The sequence below is a fragment of the Paramacrobiotus metropolitanus genome, unplaced genomic scaffold, assembly GCF_019649055.1.
Source record: "Paramacrobiotus metropolitanus isolate TYO unplaced genomic scaffold, Prichtersi_v1.0 Parri_scaffold0000095, whole genome shotgun sequence".
Taxonomy (NCBI): domain Eukaryota; kingdom Metazoa; phylum Tardigrada; class Eutardigrada; order Parachela; family Macrobiotidae; genus Paramacrobiotus; species Paramacrobiotus metropolitanus.
Genome location: NW_026570315.1, coordinates 80,227 through 100,791, shown reverse-complemented (window position 1 = coordinate 100,791; position 20,565 = coordinate 80,227). Strand labels below are relative to the sequence as shown.

General features: G+C 45.3%; 1 protein-coding gene across 1 annotated transcript; it reads right to left on the bottom strand.

The window, feature by feature from the left end:
- Nucleotides 1-11,744: 11,744 nt before the first annotated feature.
- Nucleotides 11,745-13,184, bottom strand: LOC129596780 (uncharacterized). The gene has a single exon (XM_055494124.1). The coding sequence runs from the start codon at nucleotides 13,182-13,184 to the stop codon at nucleotides 11,745-11,747; it is 1,440 nt and encodes a 479-aa protein (XP_055350099.1).
- Between the last annotated feature and the right edge of the window lie 7,381 nt (nucleotides 13,185-20,565).

The following is a 20,565-nucleotide window of genomic DNA, read 5'->3' as shown; positions in this document are numbered from 1 at the left end:
ACGCAGCAAAAGGCGAAGTCACCGATGACATAACCTGTAGAGAAGCTTACCCAGCACCTCAGATGTTGCAACTATAACCGACCATTACAATCTCCGACAAAGACTAAGAGCTGCCGAACCAGATCACACGTAGCAGGAGAATGGACGTTGCCGCCAATCATCATCACTATATAATAATCGCGTAAGCATTAACGAAATCCCCACTCTGTCGAGTTCGTCAGCTCTATCTATCAAATGAAACTTCTATGTCTACGTATCATTCGATAGCCCTTCGTGGGTAGATTTGCCATCGCAAATCAATTTTTAGAGAAAAACAAACGTTTAAAAGAAAACTTCAAAAAACTTTAACATAGAAAGCCAATGGGAACAGTTGAGAATCCACCCCTTCAAAGCTGACCACCCCACCACTGTCTCGACAGCTAAACGCATTTTGAGCTTTGCTGGGAGCCTGAGACTGAAGACGGAATACTACGTGTGATGATAGATGATCATTCTGGCGCCCGGCGCACCACCCCTTGGGTGCGCACAGGGCGCTGTTGTCCATCTGCTTAATATAGGGGGGCGATACTGCCCTAGCCACTAGGCCTCAGCTCGCCAGTCGGCCCTTGCCCAAAGTCCGTATCACTTTGCATACAAAATTTATGCATGCTGTATACCATAGCAACATACTGCGCACGTGCACTGCTGATACATTTTGTCAGTTGTAAGGTTCTCGAAACAGTCAGGGCTCGCTATTTGCCTTGCAAATTCCCAATTATATGTTGTCAATTTTAAGTTATTCTACTAGTCTGATACTCTGAAGTTTTTTTAATTATGTACGTATTGCGGGACGTCTTTTGAAAAGAATCTTATGTGGGATAGTCCGATGACTGATACTGTTGACTGGGTAATACACAGGTAAATACGTTTTGAAGAAGAACGAAAATCTTTTGCAGATGTTCTTAAGACCAGACAACAGTGCTGGTCTGCGAGCTCTTCCCTATCTGCTTAAGCTTCACATTCTTCGCCGCATTTAAATCTTACCGTGCCCATTATTCTCTACGTTGTTCCGTATCACAAAGCCTATGTTAGTGCAGTAGAACAATGCATTTTGATCAAAATCGCACACGTTGTTTATAAACATATAATATTTAAAGTAGTTTACAGTGAGTATACCTACTATTTTCCACTTCCTACGGACGACGGCGTACTGCTCCAACTTCTTACTGCGTACATACAAACTTTTGAGTTGCTCTCTTGAATCGCCACTACCGAAACATCTAACAATGCACTATTAATATTTCCGACGGTTTTCGTTTTTAGGTTAGCCTCAACGGAAATGTTTCTCTGAGACTTGTTTGTCGGTAACTGCCCCGTAATCCAGAAAACCCGGACACTGATGTCCCGCTGTTTATTTTAAAATATTTTAAAGTTATAAAAACTAGACGATGACAGCAGGCCCTCGGGCGCGCGGCAGTTGCGCCAGCTGCGCTGCACTTGTGGCATATCATCAAAATCTATTCACGTTGGTAGAGTAGATCCGACAAATTTCCGATAATATTACAACTAAAATAAACTTTTTCGAATGAATAAAGTTAATAATAATAAAACAGAACAGACCATTTGTCTGCAGCATCTGTACACGCACACAAATTACCGACGGGCATGCGGCGAGTGCGCTCCCTGCATTGCACATTGGGAAACATTTAAAACGCGCATGTTTAAGCAGTGGTAAAAAGTGAGAACATAATAAAAATTATTTAGTTGCTGGATATTGTCTGTTGTGTGATATCGCATGATAAATAATAATTTTGTTTTTACAGATTTTGCAGTGCTACCTATTTTAATAGGCACCTGTCTTGAGTATTGGTCTGCGCTAAAATACCCGGTATATATTAGTAAATTCTACTAAGTAGAACTGGCCAGTTATTTAGTATGCGAAACCCATTTATTTAGTTAAGCAAATAATTTATATGTTTTAAATCTTTGGTTTAAAAAGTTTCTATCAAGTCGCATCATACAACAGATATATTTTTGAGCGGTTTTGCATAAATGAAGGGTGTATAAGAATCATAAATAATGTATTTTCAATGCTAGTTTATTTCCTCTACAAGGACAAGTAGTCACTGTTGAATTACACACTCTAACTGCATCCAAAAATGTCCCAACCTCGTCATCGCACTGTCACCGAATTTCACAGGCGCTATCGGTTATTGCGCGATGAATTTAATGACCACGAGTGCACCGGCGATCCCAAGATCGCCAGGATTCATGTAGCTGGGGACTCAAATACTTGCAGCACAATGTGCGGAGACCGCCCAAACTATAAAGGTGATCCGCGCACGAAAGGGTGGCAGGCGGAAGAAGTGAATGCGTTGACGCTCCTGAACGTCAGCATGGGGTGGGAGTTTTTTGTTACTTCCATTACCGGCGCCTGGGCGGTATGTCTCCGGGAATTTTTCATACAGGCAGAGCCGCACATGTTTACCACAGCAGAAGAGAAGAAAGATATTCTCGTTGTTTCATGTGGCACAAACGATTTCATGCGGTTGATCAAGTATTTGAAACGTTTTGTCAAACCGAAGAAGATCACGGAGTTCGCTAAGAAGTGAGAGGGTGTTCAGGATCAGTGGCTGAAAGATATGGGGGATCAGGTCGTGCAGGGACGAACCAGATATCGCGAACTCGTCGTCATGGGCATGTTCAGTGTAGTAGATAGCGAACGCAACCAAATTGAAAGCCATTTGATCAACCCACTGGTAATGCGTTCCAACCACGAGCTTGAAGCGTTATGTGCAGACTGGAATGTTAAATTTGTGTCCACCGACTCGCTAAAATCTTTCCACAATGACGGCATCCATCTGACGCAGGAGGGTGGAAGAGAATTTGCCAAATTGATTCGTCGGGCGGTTGAGCGTCTGCAGGACAAATGTGAGTGCATTAGGGTAGTGTGCGAGGGTTGTCTATAGTTACAGGCAGGCTCAGGCAGGTAGAGAGTATACTAAATCATTCACTATCTCTCCCCTACAGTGACCGGAAGCAAGCAGAACGAGCTCCGCAAGAAACGCAAAAACAAGCGGAACGCAAAAAGCATGAAGGGCAGCCAGACTAGTAGCTAGTCCATCAATTGATCCAGGGCGGTAGTGAATGCTGTTATTAATTTTGTGTTGTGATGTCTTAGCGGGTACCTACGTTGCCCCGAGCGCCCAAAACCCGCCGGGTTCCCGTGTGGGGAAGAAGAACAAGTCGCAGAAGGAGCGGAAACGCGCCAAGGCCCGGCTGGCCAAGAGTAAGTATCCTCTTGGCTCGTATTACTCATTAATGGTACCGAACTTATCATGAGAATAATTATCGCATAAAATGAGTATTTTCTTGGGAACTTGCAGGTGCAGCCAGTGGTGGTGGAGGTGCTGCAGTAGGAGCGGCCACGGCGGCGTCGGGACCAAACGCTGAACCCTTGGGAGTGTATTCCGCCCCTGCGCTGTAATGGCTGTATCGAAGTAACAGAGCCTCGAAATATGAAGCAGGATTGCGCATACGACACCTACACCGCTTTGTCCAAATGTAAGACCTTTGAAGAGTAGTGCGCGAAGGCCCAAGCACACCAGGCGACGATTGATCGGGAAACCAAAGCCGCCCGGCACATGTGGGATGTAAGGGCTTCTGCCGCGGTGGATCTGACCCAAGAAAAGGATAGACCGTTTATCCTTACCGAAGAAGGGCAGAGGCTGTTCCCCCTACCAGTCGCTGTACGAAAGTTTTTTGCGCAGCATTTCCATACCGCAGATTCAGGGAATCGCATCGACGCGCCTTCTACTGTATCAGCACGAAGAACATCATGGAACAATACAAGAAGGTATTACTCGCCACGGGATGTGTTTTATTTTTTTTCATGTGGTAAATGAACTGGTGGATTATGATGACTAAACTCGTTTTTTCTAAAACCTACGGTTACAATATGGCTGATTTCTCGTGCGTCCTGCGGAAGTACTCGGAGAATATGCTTATCGGGCCAATGGATGGGATCAGTACGTACTTTACGTACATTTCAGCGAGAGGATCAGTATCGGCCCTTCATATTGAAGATGCAGACATGGTGTCCATCAACTATTGTGTTTTTTGTGCTGATCTGGATTTGCTTAAGCTTTGGTTTGGCTGGCCGCCGCACGCTCTTCCGCTTTTCCGGCAGCATGGTCTGGAGGAATATCTGAAGCGATATCCCGACAGCAACGCGACGCCGGAGGAATTTGTGAACGCGCGTGACAAACAGCAGTTCATGGATCCTGCTGCTGTGGAGAAGGCAATTGGTGTGCCGGCAACCTACGCTTTTCAAGGAGAAGGATACATGATTGTGACGGCGCCACGGGCGTCCCATGAGGTGATTAATCTGGGGGAGTCCGTGCATATTGCGACGAACATCGGCACGGAGAAATGGGCAAGAGACATTTTGCCAACTGCTGAAGTGTCATCCGAAGAGAAAGGGGGCATTACGCAAGCACTGAAAGATAAAATGATGATGTATGTTAAGGGCAAGCAGACGAAGCCCGTAGCGGACATCAATGGCATTCCGCTTGCAACGGACGCCGACTGCCGGGATCTGACCGCTCATTTTCGTCGTCGAATCGTTAATAACCTCGTCGAGATTGATCTTTCATCAGTAGTGCATGGTTGCCACAATCTGACGCGGACTGTTGACCCTTTTTATTGCGGGAAGAAGCAGGAAGATCTGAAGAATCGCGGCTACGTTTATTTGGATTGGACAGTTTGGTTGCACTGCGATTTAGCCGGCGCTGAAACCTGGGAGGACGTTCAGGATGCCATCATACATGATGGGCTTAAACTGTCGATTATTAGTGGTAAGCAAGAAAGCTAGCAGTAGAAGGGAATTCAGTATGGCTTGTGTTTTAATAATTGGTTTTTAACAGGTTCGCAGCGCGTTGCGATGGCGCGAAATCTGGGAAAGGAAAGACTGCCGGTAAGTTGATAAAAAAGGAAATGAAATAGGCCTACATCCTTTTCAATACCAACGTTTTCTCGTATGGTAAACCATAGGCTCGCGTGTTTCTTAACTGCTCTCGCATGGAGTTGATCGAGCTGATGGGGCAAGTTGTAATGACCGAGCAGCAGGAACCAGTAGCCCGTCGAGTAACGTGGCTCTGGCGGATTATGCGCCCACTAATCAACGAGATCGTCGCCCAGAAAGTCGCTGGGCTTGATATCGTGCCAACACCGGATGGCTATCCCAAGCGTGACGCGGGCTACGATGAAGAATACCCTGCCCTGATGAAAGACGGTACAATTTATACCTTCCGAGCATACAACTGCAACAAATCGTTCCATTTCCACCTGGCGCGAATCCTAACCAAATACTTTAGCAGGGAGCTGGTGGCCAAGGCAAAGATCGCAAAAAATCCGCGCTTGTTGACGGCATCAATGCTATGGCAAAATTCCTCTGCTGCCCGCCGGCAATGGAGCGCGAGTTCTATCAGCTATGCGACATGATTGATTCTGGAGAGGTTGACATTACAACCTTGCCGTACACGGTAAAGCAAGCAGACTCGCTGACCAAGGTGTTCGACATGAACTTTGGCATTAAGACAATGGCGAAGTGGTTGGAAGTTGATTGGCATCTGATGAAGAGGGGCGTAACTAAATGGCATATGTTCTTCATTCGTCTCGCGGTTTCCATGGATGTGTCAAAAGATGGCGGGGGCGGAGTAGTTGCGGCCAGCCATATCACACCAAAGGTTAGTCAGGCAGGCAGTTGCACAGATGCATCACAGTTAGTTGTGAAACCCATAGAGTGCAACTTATTAGTCTGCTTTTTTTATCACCACATCATCAATTATTTGCTTGTGCATCTTGGCATTCCTGTGTGTGTCGTTAAGTTGGGAACCGAAACAACTCTGGAAGACAGGCAGGCGCGCGCGCGAATCGAAGCTTGTTATGCTTCTGCGGAACACCGAGACGCATGCAAGTTGTTCATCGAGCTGTATCCTCAGTTTGCAAATGAGCACTACACACGGTCAAAAGATCCTTTGGCCCGTGTGGAAATCCCCCCGCATCATGCCACCGATCTGGACATCCCGAGGAAGCGCATGCGTGCTGGTGGTGGCGATGGTGGTGGTCGAGGAAAGAAGAAGAACGCTGCAAAGGGCAGCGGCAAAAAGAACGGCGTGGAGAAGAAGAAGTCGAAGAAAGCCACGGATGCATCCGACAGCGACGCCGACGATTACGACGTTGACGGCGATGGGGAAGATGATCAGGTCGCAGGCAGCAGTGAGGGTAGCAGTGAGGGTGAAGATGACGTTGTGACTGTAGACGAGCACGAAGATGAGGAAGACATACATTATTTGGGAGTAAGTAGACTTTAAATTGCGCTGTGTTTCGGCAAATTTGAATAATCGTTTCTTCCGTACCTGCAGCGATTCGAAAAATTTGAACTGTTGGCCTACGAACCTGGCCGCAGCAGGAAGAAACAGCAGGCGCGCAAGCCAACACCTTTGTGCGCGCTACGTGATGCGGCAGTGCAGTTGACGGACGCGTATGTCGATGCGCTGGTAAGTACAGAATACGCGCGGAAGATTTCCAGTCTTTCAGTTTTCTGCCACTGTAGACAAACCTTTGTTTTTTGCTTGTAGTGGAAAGGATTTGGTAGATGCGTTAAGGGGGAGTTTTATGTCGGCGAGTCCGGCCTTGATCATGAGCTGACTGCTGCGCATTATGACCAAGCTCCCCAAGACGAGCGAGCGCCCTTTCGGCGTCAGGGCTGTGAAGTATGGCGCGTTCCAAGTGGATAAAACGGAATACAGTGATACGGAGAGGAGCGCTAAATTGGACTTTAAAACCCTCCATCCTTTGCCCAAACATCTGCACAAATCTGCCGGAAAGCGCAAAGTTGTCCTGAAGATAAATACTGGCAAAGATGTGAGACAGGGACTGGAAGAATTCTTGAAAACGGCATTCACTGCCGCTGCCTGTGCGAAATTCATGGAGTAGAAGAAGATACTTGCGGTTTATTGTGGCTACGCGTGTTGTTGCGGTGGGGAAAACTTACTCTCTTAACACGATGGTTTTTGTTTACACTTCTTTTTTGCTGCTATGTTATGTATGATCTCTGATAAACTGCTGATTTACTGCTGTTAGCATCTCCCCATGACGTGGATCAATGGAACAGCGATCTTTGTAGCTTTATAAGCGCCCAGGTCGTTGTCATGAACATTCCATTTAGTATTGTTAATTATTTTGTCTTTTGGACTACTTTTATGTTGTCTGCTCAAGCTACCGGAACGTGCCATGATTGTCCAGGCTACATGCTTCAATGTTTTCTTAAAGTACTCAAAATATTTAAATGTTTTCACTCAGCATACTGGCTTTTTGTTGATGTTCTGGTAAAATTGTTTTTGTGGATCATGAATCATACTACGCAGAACTGGTAAATCGTTTACGCGGTAGACAGTTTTATCGGTTTACGTTCACTCACCAAAAGCAGTCTAATAGGCAGTGAATTTCGAGAGATCACTTCGAGAGACTTTATCCGGCGCGTTACAGGAAAAACATTAGGAACAATTTTAATGTAAGACGGTATGGATGGGGTCAGAAAACACCCGCCATTTCACAACCTCGGCCATTAGATGTGTAACTGAACAACACTACTGTTCCATAATATTATGCAAGGAAAATTTGCTATACAAATGGAGAGTAAGCGCTTGACTGCGCAACTGATGGCAGGCGGCGAACGATTTCTTTTGGTTCGCGAGTCCAGATTGGCATCCGGCAGTCTGTTAGCTTGAGTAGGACGAACAGGCAGTTGCGCGACCATCGCAGATGCTCCAAAATGGGACTTTTGAAATCTCCCAGTTACCATGCTTAAATCCGCAGTAAAAACACCTGACAACCGTGCCGTGTCCGGAATAAAAAAACCCGGCTTCCGCAAATACACGAGGTTGTTTCTTCGCTACCACCATGGGCCATCGCCGAAAACTTTTCAGCTGGCTGAATAAGTTTTGAAAAGAAGGAAAAGCAGGCGCCCTGGGTGTGATAGGTAAAGATAATTGCCGATCAGGGTACAGTTTGCGCAGCTCGGCGCAGTCGGGGTATTATTCAACTTGGTAATTGCTAGGACTTTCCTGCTCAGTTATCCCACATCTTCTCGTCTGCAATATACACATATATGAGCGTCTAGCAGGTTAACTGGCACGAAACCATGAGTGCCAGGCTGTTTAATGGGACGATCAATGCAAATATCGGGCCAAACAATCTGTAAGTATGGGTCATCCTTTTGCTAAAGCAATGGAAAGAAGTCACTCGACATCGACATTTCAAGTATGTCTACCTAGCAGCTAACTTCTACTTCTCTAAGCCCCTTTATAGCTATTGTGCTAGCGTGCGACGCGCGCCTTATATATATACATTCTACAAAAGAGATGCTATTATTCAGCTATGAAAGATGTTACCGAATGATAATGATGTCAAGCTCAAACAGCAGCCGGACGTACATGAAATGTCGATTTTGTTAACTGTAAATCAAGAATATTCACTCGCTCTAGGGTTTTTTATTACGCTTTTCTCTACTAACAGCAGATTTACACACACGCATGATAAGGAAAGTAAAAAAGTAAAATAAGAGTAAAAAAGGCCATAATTTGCAAGGACTATTAGGTGCGTCAGACGACACCGCACTAATAAGAAACAAACCGAAACATTTTCTTTAAAAACAACAATACTACCACTGACTTATTTTGACACCTGTACACACCGACACATGTTAACCAGTAGACACGGACAATACCACCGACACGAACAACTTGAATACGCTCCTGTTGTTGCTTCTTACTCTTATTGGTCTGAGCTAGCTGTTGAGGGTGGTGGAGGGGGTGGTGTACCTGGACTGGTTACTGCTGTTGTTGTTGTTGTTGTTGTTGGAGGTGTCGCTGCGGGCGTTGTAGGCGATAGGGGAGAATTCTCGGTTAAAGATTTAGCGTATTTTGGCATACGGCGGTCTGTTAAATTCAATAGCACGTAGAGACAACTGGGGGCCCAACGAAGATGCTCTAACAGTGGTACATCGGAGTCAATCCATCCGCTGATCTTAATTCCGAAATAAAAACACTCCACGATATCACCTCGCCCGCAATAGTGGAATCCAGCGTGTGCCAGTTCATAGGGAGACTTTTGAACTTGGACTGGCCAGTGAGAAAAACTACGTAAACGGTCGTCTAAATTCTGAAAAGCGGGAAACTCCGGCAGCCTTAGCTCAACTGGGTGGTGATCCTCATCATCGGCATCGTCGTCCACACATGTCCCGCAGGTACTCGCAATCGGGATATTTATTAATGTGATGAAGGTGAGGATTATCTTCCGCAGTTAATCCGACATCAATGCGCCCGCAATAAGCGCACAAATAAGATTCCAGGAGGTTTATGGGTGTGAAGCCATTTAGTAATAATTTTTTAGCCGCTTCATCATTAACTCCTGGCCAAACAAGCTGCAGGGGAGGCTCAGTTTCCTGCCGAATCAAAGGATTGAAGTCTGACATTTTTAGAAAGCTGCTGCTATTCCTGTTAAACGAAAAGGTGGAACAACAAGTCAACAGCAATCCGTTCCTGCAAAGCGACATCAACATAAGCGAAAGCTCATCATCCCGCACAGTGGAAAGACGAAGAAAAAGATATACCGAAAAATGCTAAAGTCCAAATCCAGTGGTCACAGTAACACCGGCTTTGTAGATGACGATGATGATGATGATGACGGTTGTGGTGATAACGGTACGAATGCCAAGAATGTGGACTACGGAGTGGATACTAGTGATAGCATCGATAATGTTTCAACTAGAGCACATTATGGTACTGATATCGAAGATGATGATGACGATGAGGGCGAAGAAGACGGTGAAGTGTGTGAGATAGTGACGACGAAATGATGCTTGCAGTGTGTGCGTGTATGAGTTTGTTTGTGCATTTTGTGCAGTATGAAATGAATCAGGGGAAACGACCATATGGTCAATAAAATGTCGAACAGAATTTTAACACTGATCTGTTTTATTCACGCGTTTTATGACACAGTACAAGCACAACGTCATTACACCAACAAACAGACACACAGTAGGCAAAAAACATTTTTGTTATGATCTAAACCGAAACAAGGAAGTAACAATAGTTATGCATGACTGATAAGATTTCCCAGGCCGGATCCGTCCTTGCCGATGCCGTTTTTGTTACGTTTTCTCTTTCCTTTTTCAGCAGTCAGTTTTCTTTTGCTCTGGCTTCGACTTTTCTTGGATTTGTTACTGCTCTTGTGACAATTTAAACCACCTCCACCGCCGCTGCCGCTACCACCGCCTCTACCTTTTACTCTTCGCGTCATAACCATCTTTGATCCGGTGGCCGTCAGGTGTTTTACTGGGACAAGCGCAAATTCCTCCATGGACGTTGTGTTTATAGCATAAACGCGCTGGTATTGGTCACCGACCTCTTCGTTTAAAATGCTGCCTCGTACACGTAGTACATCTGGCGTACAGGACTTGAAGTCTAAGAATAAATACCCGTAATCAGTAGCAGTCGCAGCTTTATATGCGTCCATAAAAAAAATGAGCTACGAGGATACATTTGACGCGCAAGGATTTCAATTTGCAGCACATCGCGAGGTTGTTTCCATAACACTAGATAATGTGCATTCAGGGAATTTGTCCTCATAAGTGGAATCTGATAAAAGACATTTTGCACTGTCAAAATTACTGAGCGATTAAGATGGTGGGTACCGCGAGTAAATAATGACACTACGTCTTTATTTATGTTCTGCATCTGATCATCCAAAATAATCAGGAACGGCTCGCATTTATTAGTAAAGCTTTCCTCAGCAATATCACCAGGAATATCTTTAATAAAAACAATATTTTTTGTGTGACGTTTTATAGCTTTGAAAATGGGCGATTCGTAAGAAAAGATGAAATAATTTTTTTTTGGGAAACGGGGTGATCCTGCGCATTTCCAGTAGCCGCGAAATCCAGTAGGTTTTACCGCCCTGACTTTGGCAGCTACATACTAAATTGAATGGATGAACGAGCAGCAGTTCAAAAGTGAACTGCTGAAACATTTTTTTAACAATAGTAATTGCAAAAGCAATAACAACAACAACAACAACAAAAGATGCAAACAATCGATAAAAGGTAAAGATGTGTGGCTTTTATACTGCTGACGCAGGCGGACGGTAGCCAAAGGGCAGGGTACGGAAATCCTCCATTATTCTACGCTTGTCAAAAGTAAAACGAATGGCCTTGCGTTGCTCATTTGATTTTAGCTGCCATTTCTCCTTGATTCGACAAATCTTGTAAGGATTCACTGAATGGCTGACCAGTTTTGGATCTCGCACCATCTTCTCAAGCGTTTCCGTAGTAAACAAACTTTTGTTGCCCTGGTTTATGCTAATTCCCTTCATTTTAAAAACCTGCCAGCCGTTGCGCGTTTGGTAGGCATACATTTTGGGCCCACCGCACACAAAAACAATGATTTGGTCATCGCCTATTCCCGATTTGAATTCCCCCAGACACTCACCGACCGGTAGGCTTTGCAAATTCTGTTCTTCAATAGCAATTACGCAGTCAGTGTCAAAATACAAAAGTCGTTCAATTTCCACAAACGCTATTCCTGTATATAATTCTAGGCGTGCGTAACTCGTCACAAAGCTGGCAATGACCACGTTGGCATGTAGATCTGATCCGTCAACATCGCATGTAAAACTGCTTTGCACCTGCAGCACATCGTTACTTACAATATCCACATAGGAGACATTGTATTGCCGGAATAGAAAAGGTCATTGAAACGCTTGGTATCTTTAACGTACTCAAAGCGCGATTTGTTTTCTTTGATTGCCAGCCTTCCCCAGAATGTGTTAAGCATCAGCTTAGAAAGCAAACGCTTTGTTAGATTGTTTTCAACTCGGCCCGGATCGACCACAACGCCATCGCGATCGTACAGCAGCTGCAAATAATTTCTTTTGTCTTCGTCACTGACGCAGTTGGCGGGATACCCGCTGGCCGCCGCTTTTTCAGTCATGAATGTACTGATGTAATGAGAGTACAGATCGCCTTGGCGGGCATAATGCCATATCTCATGGACTTTAATCAGAGTGTAGCCCATAGACAGCGCCAGCGCTAACTCGGGTATCATATACACTCCATTGAAGCATCTCTGTTCGTCGGTGTGCCAGCATACTGCTTCCTGATTGTTTTGCTCAGCGCAGCGCCAACAAAGCGTAAACACGCATTTATGATTGATCCGTTGTAACAAAACAGGCAGCGGCAAACTTGCGGGTGGCAAAACGCGAACATGCGCGATCCCAAAATATTCATCTATTGGCTTAAAGTGCCAAAGGATCTTTTCAGGAATACCCAGCGGGTAACACTTCTGTTTGCACACAGCGGGATATAGGCAGTTTTTGTCCAAATATGATATATATTCACCCTTCGATGAGTCAGGCATAGCTAACAATCGAAAAGCTTCTGTCCGCCCGCCGAAAAGTGCATCTCTGATGTTCATCGGAGGGACATGGCTAAAATCGCCGAGCGCCTGCTGGAACGCCTGCTGATGCTGTCGCTTATACTGGAGCCATTGATAGCTCCAGATGGAACGGTAAACTAATCCACGAGATTCTAAATATTTCTGCTTATGCATGGTTGAATGAAACAGCTGCGCCATCGATTGGCCGCCATATGTTTTGGCATCCTTAGTGTAGCATGCTGGGCAACCATGAAAATAGCACCCGTGATACTCAAATACTTCATTATTCACTTCATCAAATCCATCCACAAAGAAGCGCCCAATCTGCTTTTCCCCTTCTGGGTGGTTGCGGCCGTGTCGTATCGACTTCTTTTCTGACTTTGCCACATAATGCAACCATTCCAGGCTTTCAAAAGGGTAGGATCGATGAGGGTGAAGGTCACGGTAGGTGAAAAATTGAATACTGTCAGCGGGCATGAAGCGCGCTCGAAACACGGTATTGGCGAAGCTCGGTAAGGAAACGGAATGGCCGAGCGGATTGTAACCGCCAGATAGAGCAGCCATGCTAGTGCAGAAACGCTGACAGGCTTCTCGAAGAATACGGCAATCGTTAACGCAGTACTCTTTCTCAAATATCCAACGTTTCTTTTGCTGCCGCGCCTCCTCGTCGTACCATTTCTTGAAGGCGGTGTAGTCTTTACACTTCATTTGCGAGCAGAGGTAGTAATGTTCCTCAGGAATTCTCCCGCGAATAATTAAAATTCTCAAACCTCGCAAACAAAAAAGGAAAACAGCCTTTTGCCGCTGGAAATCCGAATGCAGCCGGCATTTCACTAAGGCTCATGGGTAGGAAGGCCAAAGAGTCTCGCAAAGTTATTTTAAATTTGGGCACCTGCAATAATAAATAATTAAAGCCAGTGAACAGCACAAGCAACTACGACAACAACAACAACAACAACAACAACACTAATAAATCGGAGGGGGAGGGTCTTACATAAATCTAAAGAAATTTTAATCCCCGCATGATGACCTGTGGCCATGTACGTTTCTCATGCAAAAACTGCATTATAAAGTTTTCGTCATATCCCATTAAATTATGGAAGATAACAATATAGTTGGTATGAGAGCGCGCGAACAGCCAACTACAGAACTGGGCACCGGCTTTCGGCCCAAAAAAGGAAGTTGCGGCCCCGTCACCATCCACAGCAGCAGCTGCAATTGGAACATGCTGATCCCCGCTAATGTCCGCTTCAAAGTCGCAATACAAAAATGGTCTCGCAGGTTTCGGTGCTTCTTTGTGCACTTGTACAAAGCATCGGTGGTGTTTTCCGACAACCATCTTGCAGTTTTTGCAGTAATATTCCCCACAGCAATGTACGGGATTTTCGATATGCCCTTTTTTATTTGCGCTGGTGATCAGACCGCAGTCCAAACACTTCTGCCTGATCTGACAGTCTGTCAATCCGGTTGCACCGTCTATGACTCTTGAAAGATGACGAGCAAAACAATCTTCGTTCTGGAAAGCGCGATTACACAAGCTGCATATTTTTTCCACTTGGAAAGTACAACTCGGGCGCTGACAATTCGGGCACACCTTTGGACAGTGGTGCGCTGCACCAAGGCTATAGCAAAACCTTTTGCAGTGTTGGCACTGCTTAGCCTTGCCGAAGAAGCGAGCTGGTTTTGTTATAGCAGCATAGTGATTATCTGACAGGAACAGATAAACGTCTTTGCTTGAAGAGGTAAGCGGGCGTTGCAACTCTCGGTCTTCACTTCCCGAATAAACCAGCCCGCTTTCATTGTCGGGCGCTTTATAAATTTTTAGGCAGTAGTTAGGGGCGAGATTCTGGAAGACTCTATATTCGGCAAATGTAACTGCCCCAAGCGGCACCATGGCATGCTGGTACAACTTTATAGCTTCAGTTTTTTGAAGTGCTTTTCTTGTATCACACAGCTGCTTCCATTTGCTTTTGTCTTTTACGGGGAGCTTGTTGACAAATGCCAGTGATACCAGGGCACGCCCGAAACATAGCATATCGTTATTGCGGACATTAATTATCCCGCCGCCATAAGGTGTTCGAATTAGATTGTTTAAGTGTTTTGGAGAACCGCCACCCTTCGCCCTGCTGCTACTTGTAGCTGCCTCATTGTTATCGCTGCCTCCAGATGGGCGTTTTGGTACGCGCGTAAGGTTAATATACACAGGCCAATCAAGGGAAAATTCGGATTTCGAGGTAAGCGCGTTGGCAATGAGGTAGAGAAACATTTCTGCATTAACTTGGTCATGCGCGGCCAAACGCATCTGAATGGGGTGTGATAGCTGGCTGGATTCGAGCGACACACTAATAAGATCGTCCTTATTCGGGACATAATTGCGAAGATTACTGAATAAATCCTCCACTATTGACAACAAAATAGGCAAGATTGTATCGATTCCTTGTAGTGGTAGGGTATCAATTTTTAACTGAAAATTTCCCGCCCAGACATTGAACTTTTTGCTATGCCGCGATGTTATGGATTTGAGGGCGTAAAACTGCCTGGGATGCTTTATCATGTCCAAAGTGGCCCCGTCTGTTTGTTGTTCTTCTTCCTCAAAATCATCGTCTTTTTTATCGTTGGCGTTGCTTATAGTAGCTGGTTTTGCTTCTTTTTTAGTGCCACTACTACTACTGCTGCCCCTGCCGCTACCACCATCATTACCACGTCCACCAGTCAGGTTTTTTAATTGTTGGTAAAATAATTTGTACGAGAACGCAATGACGCGTTTGCCGAAATAAAAGTGATGCAAGCTTGAACATTTCTGCATTTGTTGTAGAGCTTTTGTAGCTTTGCTTCTCCCATCGAATCCTTTGTCGTTGTCGTGATTGGTGGTCGATGCGGCGTGTTCCGTTGCGTCGCCGCTGTTGCAGCTACTGGTCTTACTGGCGCGGTCATCCGGAGTTTGCTGGTGCTTTTGCTGCTGCTGCTGCTGCTGGTGGTTCTGTTGCTGCGGATGGTTATCATTTTAATTAACACAGATGGCTGCTGATGACGAGGATGCTGTTTTAGTAGCAGTGGTATTGTTTTGACAACAGGCGTTAATGCTGAAGCTAAAGCTGTTAACAAGTAACTTAAACAGCAGTGTCATGATGATCGCTCGTTAGCGACCGAAGACCAGATTGTGAGCACAGCCTAACTCTGCGGGGTTACATGCATCCGCAAGCTTATTTATATACAAAGCCACAACAAAGCACAGTTCGTACGATCATACGCTACTAATACAACACTGCACCCTGCGGTGCATCGTCAGTGGAGGGAGGAGTGGATTCTCTTCTCAGGAGGGGTTCTCGCTATTGTGTACCAAGTGCTTTATTATTTGTATATAAACAACTGTATTGAACCCAGTGACCAGTCTACTCATTGCGCTGCAGCTGCTCATTTTTACCATTTTAATTATGGCTTCAACAGCTGTAACACAGACCAGGGAAGCGACAGTTGTTGAACGAGCTGATAATGATAATGCCACCAATCTCGATGAATGGCACTTGTCATCAGAAGCGGCTGATACTGCTACAACCGCTGCTGCTGCTTCTGATTCGATAGCTGCTGCTGACCTGGATGTTTATCCTCCCGCCCCTGCCGCTGTTTGTCCTCTGTATCAGCAGCATAAAGAAGCTTTTCTACTCATGTTCCGCACATCCGACTGGAAACGGTTTGTCCTTGCATCATGGGGATACAATTTCAACGGCACTGTGCGCTGCAATCGCTGCAAAAAAAGAAGTATACTGGCGCGATACAGCTGCTATAATTCATCATTTTGAGCGAAAATGCCAGGATCTGAAAGATTACTCGCAAACCGACCCGGATCCCGTAGAGTGGGGCGCCCGACGCCGACGTACCTACAAGAGCCGGCGCAGGACATTTGATAACGCAGAACTGCCTGATCTAAACGATATCGAATTTCTCCTGGCCCACGGCTTCCATCCCACCAACATTATACAATCCGCGCACCCTAAATGCAATTGGACGGGCAAGTGGGAGGAAATACAGTGCTCGGAATATTTAAAAAACTACAGCCATGCTCGCGTACATTGCTACCAAATGCATCATCCATACGATAAGAGACCGCCAAAAAGGTTTTGCGAAAATATGCTTTTATATGATGATTATGAATAAAACGTTTTAGTACGCAAGTTGTGCTTTATTTCATGTTTTCGTAATTAAAAATAGAAACAAAAATAAAAACAATATATCAGAATGTTAAACATATCTAAAACGTTGCGTCTGTTGTAAATTTCCGCATTACTTCGCCGCTCTGTCCAACATGAGCCTTGCGGTATTCGGAGACTCGTCTTTCGAAAAAATTGGTTTTTCCCTCTAGTGAAATAGTTTCCATGTAGGGCAGGGGGCTTTCCACTTTAAAATACGGCTCCATTTCTAACATTTTCAGTAGGACGTTAGCAACGAACATCACATAGGTTTTCATGGATGATTCGTTCAGGCCGCGCAGCGGATGGGTGAACGCATTTTCCCAGAATCTACACTCAATTTCCACAGCTTCCAGCACCAGTCGGTAGATAACTTCAGGTGGAATCTTAAATTTTACTAACTGTAAATATAACCAACAAGCAAATTCAACATGTTGAGATTCATCACGAGCTATTAATTCGTTGCTTAACGTAAGTCCGGGTAGAATTCCACGTCCCTTAAACCAAAAAATAACGTCAAACGCCCCACAAAAAGAATCATCTCGACACAGGCAAAGGCAATTATCCTTTCGCCAAAAGAACGCTCTCGATCGCGGATATACTGCTTTGCTCATTCTGCTTTTTCTACAACATTACGATTAGTAATGATAGCCTGCAGTAAACTCTGTTTTTCTTCAGAATCTTGGTAATAGGTATTGATAAGGAGAGCAAACGTTTTGCTATGTACATTTTCAATGAAAATTTGATAAGCATAAAATGCCCTAACTTCTGGCGATTGAACTTTGCAAAGGAAATTTTCTGCTAAATTCTCCATAACCACACCGTCACTGGCAGCAAAAAAAGCCAGCACGTTTCCCAGAAGATCTTTCTCAAACTGACTCAGCAAAGGCCATTGGCGTGTGTCGTGGGAGAGATTAATTTCCTCTGGTGTCCAGAAGCAAGCGACTGCTTTCTTATACCTCTCCCAAGCTTCATCACACTCAATAGGGAATATAACCAGCCTCTTCCAAGACGCTACTAACACAGGCTCTCTACTTTCTCCATCGTCGTCGCCGCCGTCGTCGTAATAGTCGTTGGCGGTGGTGGTGGTGGTGGTGATGGTGCTAATCTCAGTTTTATTGTTGTTGACGCTAATGTTGTTAGCTTTACTATTACCACATGCCATACCGTCATTAATAACATTATTTTTAGTGGTGTTCGCGTCGTCGCTAGCCATGGCGTGCCCATAATCGCATTAATAATGATATGCTATTTAGCAGGAGCTTATATACGCATCTGTTCTAGATACCGCACCGGGGGGTTCCCGGCTATCCCTTTCACTACTACATCTGCTTGCTTGCTACAGCTCCTCCCTATTTTCTGGATGAGCCTTACCTCTTCCTTTTTTGGTCTATTTAAACGCGAGAGGATTTTTGGAAAATTGGCATTGTTGATCATCGCTTACAAGTCCGATCGAAGCTGATTTGTATTATGCCTGATACATGTGATAAAGTTTGTATTATTGACGAAGGATTATTCCTGCCGACACAGTCCACTTGTAACACCAGCAGCAGCAGCATAAACAGTATTAGTAGCGGAATACCGACGACAGCGTGTACTCCAGTTATCACGTCATCAGCATCAGCGCCACAGCATCACGTAATGGCAATCTGCTATATTCAGAATCCATTCGGCTATGAAACTAAAGCGGATGGAATTTTTGCGGTGCAGCAACTACCGCAGCAGCAACAAGCAGATTCCAAAATTCCCCCTCATCAAGCCCTGCCATTGCTACATCCGCACCAGTTTCAACACAGCATGTGCGCACCACCCCCGCAATTGCGCAATATCTATCAGCAAGTGCAGCCAGACATGTCAGCTGCTGCGGCCACTGCATCCACCCTCAGCCAGTTCTATCCGCTTTTCCACACCAGCAGCAGGCGGAACAGCTTTTGCTTCAACAGCCGCAGCAAAATCCACCAAACTACGTGCTTTACAAAGTTTCACCACCGGCACCAGCGCCTCTAGCACCACCACCACCACCACAACTATTGCTTCCACACTGGTATCCGGCGGGTGCCGACCATCAAATGCAAAATCTTGCATTTGCGCCGTTTGCTTCCGTGAATGGGATGACCTTTCACGCCGATCAGGTCCAGCAGCAACAGCAGCAGCAGCACCAACAACAACAGCAACCAATGCCGTCCTTGTTGCATTCGCCAAAAGAGCAGAATCACCTATCTGCAGCGCCGCAACCGATGTCGTCAGTGCTGTACATTCCCGCCGATCATAGCGGGCCCGCGCACCGTGATTTTATGGACTCACTCGTCACCGTACCGATTACGCCACCGTCGTCACCAATGGACATTACCCCCGCCGCTGGCAATAATAAATTACGACCCAGCGAGGAATCACCTATGCCGTCTAAAAATTTGTCACCAGCTGCCTTGCTGAAAAAAAGCTTCCTACTTTCCTTGACCCCGCGAATGTACTGAATCCAGCCCGAATCAATGCAGCGCAAAATTCAATATGTGCGCTACGGAAGAGCGTATTACAGAATTCGCCCCACCATACCACGGTCATGAGTTTTGAGACCTGGACCTAACGCGACACAGCGTTCATGTGGATTTCTCATGTGGCCTTCATTGACTTCTTGAAGAAAAATCCCTCCTACTACCATAATTTCAAAAGTATCGTGAGCGAGTTGGCCGATCGGCTGGCCGAAGCTAATGCACCGGCCGTTCAACACAAAGGCGCAGCAGTTGGAGGGAGTTGCTATGCCAGCGGGGGAAGACCATCGCCATCCAAGCGGAAGAAGCTAAATGACTGAGCAGTAAGTTACACTTCTCCATACATATAACCAATTCTCATCTCGTCAAACATTTTAACTCGATTATTTGTCTATAGTAAGTAGAAGCATTGGTTTAGAAAGTGCCTATTTCTTCTTTGTAGGCTGCTGCCGTCATGTATCCACTGCGTCAGCAACAGCAGCAGCAAAAGCCGTTTTTTATCGTTTTTGAAGGAATTAACATCGCCGAGAAAACCACACAATCTGCACTGCTTGCTGACACCCTTGCCTGCATGGGATACAAGGTTTCCTTACATAATAACCACTCCAAGTCGGACTGCATTAGGCAGCCGGCGCTTTCCAATTTGTTCCGTGCCTCTGTTATTGCCTTATCTGACCGTGACCTTATTCAGACCCGCGCTACTTATCTTATCCTGTCTGCGCGACGCAAGGTTCTCCTTAATAATATCCGCAGCAATTTAGCCGACGGACATATTGTCATTGCCGACCGATATATCCTTTCTGACCTAGCCTACGGCAGTGCCCGTGGACACGATATGCAATGGATGAAAAATATCGAAACCAGCAGCAGCGAATCCGTGACAACACCTTTTATTATCCCAGACTTGACGTATTTTATGGATATAAAACCAATGGAGGCCCTACGACGCATGATTAAGCGAGCGGATGGATTACTACATCCTGAACAGGTTATTGTTGACTATCTCGGCCGTGTCTATTCTGCTTATAAGCAGCTCTTGAACGACTCCGCCTTTGTGAAAAAGTTTACGTGTATAGAGCCACTGTTGGTGTCAAGTAGCTGTCTGTCAGTAAAAATTTTGCATCAGTTTTTTGAAAATTATAATAACTAAAAAATCGGTTTGTGAGTATGCAGCTTGTTTTCTATTTAAAACCCGTATTTACAGTTTGTGCAGTTTTTAACATTTACTGGACGAATGCAGTTTTTTGGCTGTTGTAAAGATCGCTCATGTTAATATTGTTCGTGTTATGTTGTAAATGTCGCTCATGTTATTGTTTCTTGTACTTGCGCTGGCTGGTTGACTAATAAAAACAAAAAACAACGGGTCTTTTTGCAGCTTTTTTAATTGTTTCCTAGCAGGACATATAACTCGAC